Source organism: Rhinolophus hipposideros (assembly GCF_964194185.1).
Source record: "Rhinolophus hipposideros genome assembly, chromosome: X".
In the NCBI taxonomy this organism is placed as follows: domain Eukaryota; kingdom Metazoa; phylum Chordata; class Mammalia; order Chiroptera; family Rhinolophidae; genus Rhinolophus; species Rhinolophus hipposideros.
This window is the reverse complement of record NC_138046.1, coordinates 52,288,320-52,300,356: the sequence shown is the minus strand read 5'-3', so window position 1 is coordinate 52,300,356 and position 12,037 is coordinate 52,288,320. Positions and strand designations below refer to the sequence as shown.

The window sequence follows — 12,037 nt, the reverse complement described above, 5'->3', positions numbered from 1 at the left end:
TCTTGGCTATTGTGTATAGTGCTGCAATAAACAGAGGTGCATAAATTTTTTTGACTTAGAGTTTTGGATTTCTCCAGATAGATACCGAGGAGTTGAATTGCTGGATCATAAGGTAGTTCCATTTTCAGATTTTTGAGATACCTCCATACTGTTTTCCATAGTGGCTGCACCAATCTGCAATCCCACCAACAGTGCACAAGGGTTCCATTTTCTCCACATCCACACCAGCACTTGTTGTTTGTTGATTTATTGATGACAGCCATTTTGACGGGGATGAAGTGGTATCTCATTGTGGTTTTTATTTGCATTTCTCTAATGATTAGTGAGGTTGAGCACTTTTTAATGTGTCTGTTTGCCACCTGTATGTCCTTTTTAGAAAAATGTCTCTTCAAGTCCTCTTCCCATTTATTAATTAGGTTGTTTGTTTTTTTTGGAGTAGAGTTGAGTGAGTTTTTTTTATAAGTATGGGATATTAACCCCTTGTGGGATACATCATTGGCAACTATCTTCTCCCATTCAGTGGTATCCCTTTTTGTTTTATTGAAGGTTTCTTTTGCTGTGAGAAACCTTTTTTAGTTTCATGTAACCCCACATTTATTTTTTCTCTTACTTCCCTTGCCCAAGGGGATATATCAGTAAAAATCTTACTCCAAGTAATGTCTGTAAACTTTGTTCCTATATTTTCTTCTAGGTGTTTTATGGTTTCAGATCTTACATTCAAGTTTTTATCCATGTTGAATTTATTCTTGTATATGGTATAAGGAGGTGGTCCAGTTCCATTTTTTTCCCATGTGTCTGTCCAGGTTTCCCAGCACCATTTATTGAATAGACTGTGTTTACCCCACAGTAAGTTCTTGCTTCCATTGTCATAGACTAAATAACCATATAGGCATGGATTTATTTCTGGACTCTCTATTCTGTTCCATTGATCTATGTTTCTGTTTTTATGCCAGTACCATGCTGTTTTGATTACTGTGGCTTGTAGTATAATTTGATGTCAGGTATCACAATACCTCCCACTTTGTTCTTATTTCTCAAGATTGCCGAGGCTATCTGGGGTCTTTTATGGTTCCATTTCTGTGAAAAACGTCCTTGGTAGTTTGATAGGAATTGCACTAAATCTGTATATTGCCTTAGGCAGTATGGACATTTTAACTATATTAATTCTTCCTAACCATGAACATGTATGTGTTTCCATCTATTTGTATCTTCTTTCATTTCTTTCTTCAGTGTCTTAGAATTTTCTGAGTACAGATCTTTTACTTCTTAGGTTAAATTTATTTCCAGGTGTTTTATAGTCTTTGGAGCAATGGTAAATGGGATTACTTTTTAAATTTCTCCTTCTGATGTTTTATTATTGGTATATACAAATGCAACTGATTTCTGAATATTAATTTTGTATCCTGCTACTTTACTAAATTCATGTATCAGCTCTAATAGTTTTTTGGTGGAGTCTTTTGGGTTCCCTATATATAGTATCATGTCTTCTGCATATAATGACAAGAATATTGAACTTTAATTCAGGAAAAATAGGTTTTGGTCTTCTATATCACTAATTTGCATTATGATGTTCAGCCAATCCCTGTCTCTTCTGTGTTTCAGTTTCTTCATCTGTCAAAAATGTGTCATGAATTAGAACAATAAGAGCTTGTCTAACTCTAAAATTATCCATTCTTGATTATCTTATTATATTCTTAGGCATCACTATGTGTGCCATATTTCTAGAATCTGAAAGATCAGTAACCAGAGAACCAAAGGAGACTCTTGATGAAAGTTAAAAATTGATCCATGTCATGAAGATGTGGTGTCTGTGTGTGTGGTGTGTGTGTGTGTTGTGTGTGAGTGTGTAAATATTATTCAGTCATGATGCAGAAAGAAATCCTGTGATTTGTGACAACATGAATGGACTTTGAGGGCATGATGCTAAGGTAAGTAAGTCAGACAGTGAAAGAGAAATACTTCATGATATCACTTATTTGTGGAATCTAGAATAAGTGGAACTCACAGAAACAGAGAGTAGAATGATGGTTGCCAGGGGTTGGAGTGTGGGGAAAATGAGGAAATGTTGGTAAAAGTGTACAAACTTTCAGTTAGAAAATGAATAAGTTCTAGGGATCTAATGTACAGCATGGTGAGTATAGTTAACAATACTCTAGTTTATCCTTTAAAGTTGCTAGTAGATAGTAGACCACAATTGTTCTCACCACAATGAAGAAATGGTAATTATGAGACCTGATTGAGGTGTTAGTTAACACTGTAGTGGCAATCATATTGCAATATATAAGTGTATCAAAGCAATACATTGTACACCTTAAACTTATACAACATTATATGTCAATTATATCTCAGTAAAGCTGAAAACATTTTAAATTGATCCATCTTCAATGTTTAAGCTCTTGTATTTATTTTATTGCTTACTACACCCCAAGCTCTGTGTGGAACCCACAAGTACACTATCTTGTATAATTTCCTTGATAGTAATCACATTTGGAATGTGTTAGACATCAACAAGATAAGGGTCCAGGGAGTATTATTGTAAACAGAGAAGGCAGAATCTTCTTTGAGGGGGAAAAAGCAAAGGGAAGAAAAAGCATGCTCTGTGAAGAAAAAACAACAAAAAAAACCTACCATTACAATCTCTGTTTAAGTTTCTATTTCCCTCAAGATTGTTTTGTTTTCAAGTTTGAAGAAGTTGTTTTATGTCTGGGCAGATTTGTGCTGAGTAAGCATGCTTCTCTCCAAAGAAGGGCCCTGTGTCAAATGACATTGAGGAGAAATTGCCCTGCCTTTATAGTCAAGCTTTCCCAAAGCTCTTGCATTGATCAAATCGCAAACATTAGAGGAAATAAATATGGCATCTAGAGGAAAGGGCACTTCAGAGCAACTCTACAGCAGCCATGACCATTCACTACTCTCAGGCACAGCCAGTGAATTGCAAGGCTGGATATTGGCTCTGAGCGAGATACCCAGAGCAGTTGCTAGGGGGTCGCTGAGCCAGGGGCAATGACTATGCAGCACTTCGCTGCAAATTTATCATCTACCTGTTAAAGGATCACTTTATTCATTCAAAGAAAATACCTGAGTAATCTAGGCTAAATAAAGGCAAATTTTTGTGATGGCTTTAAAGGATGACAGGAGTATTTTTAATGCAAATTTTTAATGCAACTAGAATGTGTTTGTTTTAAAAACAATTTAATCCTATGAATAAAACATTCTGTTTGATTGACTCTGTCTCAATAATTTTAATCTCCCAAATTCACACATGAGGCATAGGAGCTATCACCATCAGTAATAGTGACTTACTTGCTAAAGGAAATTATTCCTGATGGGGGCGGTAAAGATATATGGGAAATGCATATCAAAATATCTAAAGATTGAGCCATCAATGGTTTAAAAACAAATCCCAAAATGACTTGGAATCATTGGATTTTTTTTTCTGAATCCATCACAGCCTTTCTATAATAGCTAGAACACATAGAGAATACATATTCTATTTGGATGGAGTTAACAAACAGTATATGTCAGTCTGCCACTTCCTATTTTAAATAAGGCAAAGAATATAAGAGTTTTGGTAGAGAAAATATTTATAAGATATTAATTGCTGTAGTGCTTAGTTAATGGAGGAAATAACAGGCTAGAGTGAAAACAGGGCTTTACTTTTAATGGACATTGATGTGTTTTATTAATTTAAAATATGCCTGGGAATCTCATTTTTAAGATGTTGTTAAGAAGTGAAGGAATCATAATAATGCTGGTTGGAATCTTTGAAATCAAAGAAAATGACGTTGTCTTCAACTTCTGCTGAAGACCACCCTGTTTTTTGGCCAATACCAATGTGAAAACAGGAGTTCAGGGAAGGGTCCTGGGGCCCAGTATTTTCCTGCTACTTAGCCCCCTTCTAAGGAGTAAAGCCTATCATTCTACATTTACAGACAATCTTTCAAAAGCGACTAGACTTAGGAGAAGAAGTACAGCTGTCTTAAGTTCATACTGAGATTTAAATCACAGAGACTTCTTTGCAGTAAGTTTTGATTAGAGAGACACAACCCTGGGTGCCTAAAAGCTGGCTAGCGAAGCAACTTTTTTGAAGTAGGGTATGCAATGCAATGAAGCTTATGGCAAATGAAACACATTATAGTCAAGACTGGTCTTGTTTGCATTTATAGGTTTAGAGAATTAAAGATGATGTTAAATAATAAGATTATATTAAATAATCAATAAAATAATCATATATTTACCCCCCCCATCAAAAATAATTTCCTTTAACAAGTCACTATTACTGATGGTGATAGCTCCTATGCCTCATGTGTGTATTTGGGAGACTAAAATTATTGAGACAGAGTCAATCAAATAGAATGTTTTATTCATAGGATTAAATTGTTTTTAAAACAATTTATTTTGTATTTTTCTAGATGATTATCTAAATTAAGGGACTCTCAGACTGGTAATTCTAGTAATAAAATATTTATAATATATGGGACTTTAGATTCACTTAGTGGCCAGTAAAATGTATGCATCATAATTCAGAATTGAGATCATATGGTACCATGTGATCTCACTTATATGCGGAATCTAAAGAAAAGAATATGTGTATGAACTAATCAGAAACAGTTTTGGGGACACAAAAAACCGAGAGTTGTTAGATGGGCGGGGGGAGGCGGTTGGGGATGGGGGGAAGGGTGAAGTGATTGGGGGGCGGCTGGTGACCACAGGATGGCCTCAGGGTTTTTTGAGAATTACTTTGGGGAACTTATTCAATAGTGTTTGAGGATTTTGTTGGGTGTCCGATGGACATGTGTCCTGTTTGGGAGACCACATCAGGGATGCTTGGATGCCTGGTCATGGCATTGTACACCAGAGACTGGACATTAATGAATGCCAACTATAATTTTATGTGTATAATGTGATGGCTCGGTGTGAGGTCGGGGTGGTGGTGGATGGGGGGAGGGGGGTTCACGGTGTGAGGGATGTAAAAATAAAAGAAAAAAATTAAAAAAAGAAAAAAAATTCAGAATTGAAAGTCTATGTAGTTAATTGAGAAAGAGATATTTATTTCCAAAGAAAAAATAGTGCCAGAGCTCAACAACTTCTGGATTCATTCTGTGTTCAATTTATGAAATCTAGAAATTAGTGAACTACTCTGGCTAGACTTGACTAATCTCCCTTCATGATTACAAAAACCTTTAAGGATACTAACAAGATCTCATGATTTTCCCTAAATCTAAGTTTCTTAGTAAGGACCTCCATTTTGTTTTTCAACTTGAAGATTTCCCAAGTCTTCTGTACTGAGATCTTTAATTCCACTAGAATATCAGGCAACCTAAATTCCTGTTCGGGACAATGGTTCTCAACCAGATGCAATTTTGCTCACCAGGGAACATTTACCAATGCCTGGAGAAAATATTGGTTGTCACAACTGGGGGAGGATACTACTGGCATTTAGTGGGTAGAGGACAGGGATGCTGCTAAACATCCTACAATGCACAAATCAGTCACACACAACAGAAAATTATCTTTCAGTGAAAGTTAATAGCATTGAGGTTGAGAAATCCTGCTTTAGGGGATTCTTCTTTTCCTCAAGGTGTGTACGCTGTCTTGGCTAGGGCTGGAGTTCAAAATTTATCCATTCAACTTCTCTTTCATAAGATGTTGAGTCCTGATCAAAGTGACACAGAACAAAAATAAGACAGAGAACACTAAAAAAACCCCACAAAATAAGTTAAAATAAATTCAGTCCAATGATGGGATCAAGATGAAATTATTGTGTAGTCCCTTTTGCTTGTACATCTAGACCTGGCCTGGTTTCTTTCTTGTATCTAAACTTAATTCCCCAGACATCCTGTCCATCCTTGAGATATCCTTCTAATATTCCCTTTTTGCTTAAATTAGCAAGAGTTTCTTTCTGTCCATTCTAACCTAAGAACCTATGGGAAGCACCAGTTTTCAAAGAAAGAATATCATGGGAAAGTTGATTTGGAGATTGTGTTTATTTGTTCCACAGTGTCAGACACTGTCTTAATCGTTGGTTTATATGAGGCATTATCCTTGTCTTCCTGGAGCTTCCTGGAGCTTAAAATTCTAGTTAGAGAGAGTAGACATACCCATACAAGGTGAGATTTCATTTATATTCAAAGCAATGTATGATATGAACCAAGTGAGTGGTTCAGAGAAATAGTAAATACTTTAGGATTTCAGAGACAGGAAAAGTTACTTTGGGCTTTTATTAGGGAAGGCTTTCTAGAGGGTGTATCATTTAAACTGGCTTTTGGAGGATAGATAGGGCGTGGGATGGCTGAAAGGAAGGGGAATTCTTAGAGAGGCATTATGGGCGTTATGGGCATGGTGACATCAGACAGAACTCAGTTCAGATTCTAGATTTACTGGCCAAAAGCTGCTTGACTTTGGAAAAATTATCTGTAAAATGTAACACAGGGATACTAAATAAATATTATGGTAACTAATTATTATTTGTTTCTAAACTTAGGGAAAGTGTTTTTAAGAATAATATGCATAGTTAGAAATTAATGCAATGGGTTAATGGGGCAATGGGTTAATGGCTATAGCATAGATAAAGTAGAAGTGTGGGTAAAGAGGCAGGAAGGATTTTTGTGGGTTTTTTTGTTTTGTTTTGTTTTGTTTTTTAAGGATGTATTTTATCTCCCTTTTTGATCCTACTCACAGGTTCATATTTTATCCTGTTGTAAATGTAGGAGACATTGGTAGATTTTGAAAGGTTAAAGGTTGTGATGAAAATAGTGATTTTGATATGTGATTGTTGTGCTTGTGTGTTGAATGGATTTGGAGGGGTCTTTTCATTGCCCTTTATATACATATTCCATAATGACTTTATTCATAGAAATTAATGAGTTATTTATGATCCTAAGTGTATGGGTTCGTACACTTAGTGATTTTTGCTTCAAGCAGTCCTACTCCCTCCCACTTGTCTCTCTGGCAAGTCTAATTAAACAGACAAGTCAACAACAAAAGAGGATAATGAAAGTTGTACTAACAGTATGTAATACTTAAGCGATATAATCAAATGAACTGATTTATTCAATCAAACAACTAATTCTAATGATTTATTACACTAAGTTCATGGAACTTGACCAATAATTTCAGTGAAGCCAACTGATCTGTTTGTACAGGTAGACGCAAACTTCATTAAAAAAAAGAGCTTATTTGGACATTCTCCTCAAGAAAGTTAGTGTCAAATATAAAACCCAGCTTTAGGAAGAAGCAGGCAGCAACTAGTAATAGATTCACTAGCACATTAAGATTAGTGTCATGTTATACTCAGTAGAGCAATGATATTTAAGGATAATTAAACATAAGCAGCTACAGAGGGAAATGCAGAGGAGGAATTATGGACTCAAATATTGGTACCAAACTTCATCCCTTGCTCCCATTCTTTCAATCAAAACATGAAGCTTGAGCAACAAATCCAAACACCAGCCCAGACCCCATTTAGTCCCTCTAGAGGTCCAGGATAAATTTTCTAATAAAATTATCAATCTCCACGGTTGTTCAGGGAGCCTAATATTGACAGTCCTCCCAATCATTTTCCAAACAGTAACTGTAAAATTCTTATGAGATCTAAAAGAAAAGAAAGAAATGAGCTTGCCTGCCTATGGGAGCATGTGCTCTAGCTAATCTGCAAGTGCAATAATTATTCTGGGCACTGACAGATTTGTCTCTGGGCTGGTGGTTAGGATCCAGATGAATTGCTGCAGTTGCTGTTTTATCATCTCAAATGTTTTGCACTTCTTGGCAATTCCAAGGCCTATACATGATATTGGGTTTAATGAGACTCCACTCCCATATATCCCACCGGCACATGTTAGGGTAAGTGCAAGTTCATCCCCTTTCATTCATGGGTTTAAAAAAAAAAAGTATGTGTGTGGAATGTCCTACAGGGAATCGTGTCAGCTGGATGTTTGCCACCATGCCACTCCCATTGGCCAAGGAACCTTAGCTTAGTTAATCAGTGTGTAGTCAAAGAGGCTAAAACCGTTGATTCAGTACTGAGCGTTTTTACCTGTCTCCTGCCTCCAACTTATATTTGTCATTCTATTTATTTTGCTAATGAGGGTTTTGGTTACAGGAAGCACCAAATGGGTCAATGTAAGCTTCATTTAACTTCATCTCTAAATTGGCCATAATTATAACTATCTTCCTTACCTCCCAACGTCATTGTGTATATCATGTAAATTAAAGCACTTTGAAGATTATGATCCACCTATAAATTTAAGGTACTCATATTATCATTAATATTAATAAATGTCACTTCAGTAATTGACATTTAAAAATAATAAAATCAGGGTAAATATATCCATAGTCCATGGCAGGAGGTAAGAATAGGGGACAACAATGACTTCAAATTCATATTCTGATGAAAGTAAGACAAAATATTCATCATTCAGCATGAAATACATTATTTATAACTACTTCTCACTTATCACATTTTAATTAATTCATTTGGAGGCAAGACACATTTGAAGATAAGACTAGGAACAGTTTTTGTCAAGCTAAGTGTCTATAATCTGGATGTGTAAAACAGATTGACTGTAATTCTACAAATAAACCAAAATGTTGTTTTTAATAAATAAAATTTGGATGGATGGATTTAATTTAATTTTAATTTTAATCATGTTTTGAATACACAGTTTATGAATGTTGTTCAAATGTACAAAAAGCATATAGTGAAAATTCAATCTTTCTCTATCTGCCCATACTACACTTCCCCCACACCACCACCATTTTTCAGCCACCCAGTTGCTCTCCTCAGAAGAAATCAGTTACCAATTTGACAGGTATCCATTCAGAAATATTCCATACTTACACAAATAAATTTATACACACATAATATATAAAAATATAAATAAATAAAATATGTATTTATGTATTTTGTTCAAAGGATGCTGTACTGTGCACACTGTTTGGAACCTTGCTTTTTCATTGAATAGTATATCTTGGAGATATTTTCATGAAAGATGTACAGATTTACCTAATTCCTTCAAATAGCTGCACAATAATATATCATTATATGAAAGTACTATAATATTATTTAACCAGTCTCCTACTGATGGATATTTTAATTGTTTCCAATATTTTGCTATTACAAACAAAAATAAGCCACAACAAAACTAAACACTTGTTATGACTCGATTTTGAATCCAAATATTTAAATTTTGTTTAAAGCATATCCCTTATGTTTCAAATAATATTTAAATACTGATAATTAAGAGTAACTGAAGTATTTAGAAAATGAAGATTATAGATATCATATGTGTATATTTGTCTATATTATGCCAAAATCAGCTTAGTTAAAAAGCTGATTTATATATATATATATATATATATATATATATATATATATATATGTATATATATATATATATATATGCTTGATTACATAAGGACAAAATGTGTTGTAGTCCATCAATAAAGATTGGTTGGAAAAATGGAATTATTCACTAAAATTTTCCCTTTTCAAGAAATTTGGATATCAGGAAGATAGTAATGTTATGTGAAGCTCTTTCCTGAGAATTTCTGGTTCATTTATTTGTTATCTACAACTGTTTTGGGACTCTCACCAAATTTGTATATTTTCCTAACCTATCCTGTCACGTGATCACCTTTTCTTTCTCCTTTTCTAACCGTCCTTGCAAATATGACATGGAACTTTTATCACATTAGCAGAGAATTCTTAAGCCATTCAATTAATGATGGTTTAATGATTCTCTTATATGCTCAGCTCTATTCCATCACCTGTGGGTTACAAAGAAGTATAAAACATTTCCCTTTAATAAGTAAGAGTCCAGTTGGATAGTTGAAGCAAGACATAAATTTGGGAACAATTAAAAAGAATTCAGGATATACATAATAGCTTGATATAAGGTTTGCCATAAAGCATTTTATAGCTGTATGCCAAGTCTTCTCATTTCTTTCTTCTAGGTGCCTCTCAAATTTGCCTCTTTTCTTTTTAAATTTTTTTAGACTCCACCACTTTGATTCCTCACTCCCTCACTGTAGCATTGTTGTTGTATCCTCTTGGCTGGTTTTCTTCCCCTCCAGCCCATCGTGTATATTAAGCCAATCATCTTTATTTTTTTAATTCATAAAAAATATTTTTCAGTTACTGTTGACATATTAGTTTCAGGTGTACAAAACGACATAGTGATTAGACATTTATATACCTCACAAAGTGATAACCCCAGTAAATCTATTACGTATCTGACACTATACATAGTTAAGCCAGTCATCTTTAGAGAGCTCTTCCCTTGAGACTTTTGTTGCTTTTGTTCCAGGAATTTATAATGGCCTTCTAGTTTACTACAACATGTCCAGATTCCTCTGCATGTTTCTTGGGATCCTCCAGAATTGAGCTCCACCTTATCTATTTAGTTTCATTTCCAGTTACTCCACATCATGAGCAACTTGCTTTTTAACCCAACCTACCCAACTCATTTTTCCTTACTCCATGCCTTTCCAAATCTTTTCCATTCCTTAAGGTCTATGTGGAGACCTGTTTCCTTCATATAACTTTCCCCAACCCTCCAACCAATATTGACCTCTCTTTTCCCCATGCCTTCACCACGTATAGCCTTATAGCTCAACTGCTACAATTTTTCAATCGATTGCATTCTTTGTGCTATTATCTCTATTTTATTATTACTTTTTAATTTTTTAGTACTTTAAAAATTTTTTTCAATTAAAGTTGATATACAATGTTATATTAGTTTATGTATATAAGATGGTGATTAAACATTTATATAACTTATGAGATGATCACCTCCATAAGTCTAGCATCTCTTTATTTCATTGTGTTAATTCTGCGCTCATAGATTGCATATCTACTTCCTTCTCCCATAGCACTTAGCATAGGATTTTGGTGGATAAAAGATGCTCGATCAGTGTTTGTAATCAATTATCCTAATGAAAGTACAAGTGCTTTATTATGTTGTTTTGGGGTTGAGGTTAGGAGTAGGGAATGATTCTGAAGCATAGAGGTTCAATCCAACAGAAATATCTATTAGGGTTATAGTTCCTTTAGAATATGTAATACCACAGAGTAGGTATGGAAATTTAATGTTTATCTGATTATACTTTTGAAATCTGTATTTCTTTACACTCACAAGCTTATAAAAACCACTCAACATAGTCTATTTGTTTGATCTTGTTGGAAAGTGTAGCTCTGGAAACGGCCTATTTACAGTGATCAATGGTGCTATAAATATGCTGGGAAATGGATAGTGTATGGATAGAGTAACAACTCAAGTAGGAATACTGTCTAATAACTGTTTACACACCATCAAGTCTACAAACATTAAATATCATCCATGATAGAATCTTTCTTATACTGTAATTTATCTCAATTTTTCCATTACTTTCTTTCATTTTCTCTTCTAGCTTTACTCACAGACAAGCCTCCCAAGCCATTGTTCCCCATGGAGAATCAGCCAAGTGTTATGGATGTCCAGCTGGGTAAGTCCCCTCTGGGAATAATAGATCCTAAATTTGCTCTCTGTTAACAGATGGGGAAAATTGCATGAACCAAGAAAGGTTTATTGCCACTGTTATTACATGCAAATGAATTTGTGTCTGCTCATTTATAACCCTGGAGTTCAATACCATAGTAGCTTTAAGGAAATGAGTTTGTATGGCATCAAGGAATGGTAATACTAATTGGTTACACTGGGTATTAAGTGTGCTGTAGGACAGAACTTTATAACTCTGTGATTGATAGATTCATGGGTGCTGTGCATTAGTGATTGGTACAGAAAACTTTTCATGCTTGTCAGCCATTTTTTTTTTAATTTGGAGAGCATTAACTCTTGGGGAACAAGCACTTTTTAAAATAAAAGACACCTTCAGTAAGCCTTTAAAGTGATTTGATAATATTATTTCTAGTGGCACAATCCATGGCTATTTAAAACTTGTTTTTATGGTGACATACTGAATATTTATGAATCACATGGTGTTGGGACAAGTAAAAAGTTGATTTATGGGTGCTAATGTCCTTTTACAGTCTCAAATA

General features: G+C 34.7%; 1 protein-coding gene across 1 annotated transcript in view; it reads left to right on the top strand.

The window, feature by feature from the left end:
- The window catches only part of IL1RAPL2 (interleukin 1 receptor accessory protein like 2), a 760,470-nt gene that overhangs the window by 351,028 nt on the left and 397,405 nt on the right, over nt 1-12,037 (top strand). Inside the window, exon 4 of the mRNA XM_081043405.1 lies at nt 11,410-11,484. Coding sequence (XP_080899531.1) covers nt 11,410-11,484 — 75 coding nt within the window. The remainder of the gene's footprint in view (nt 1-11,409; nt 11,485-12,037) is intronic.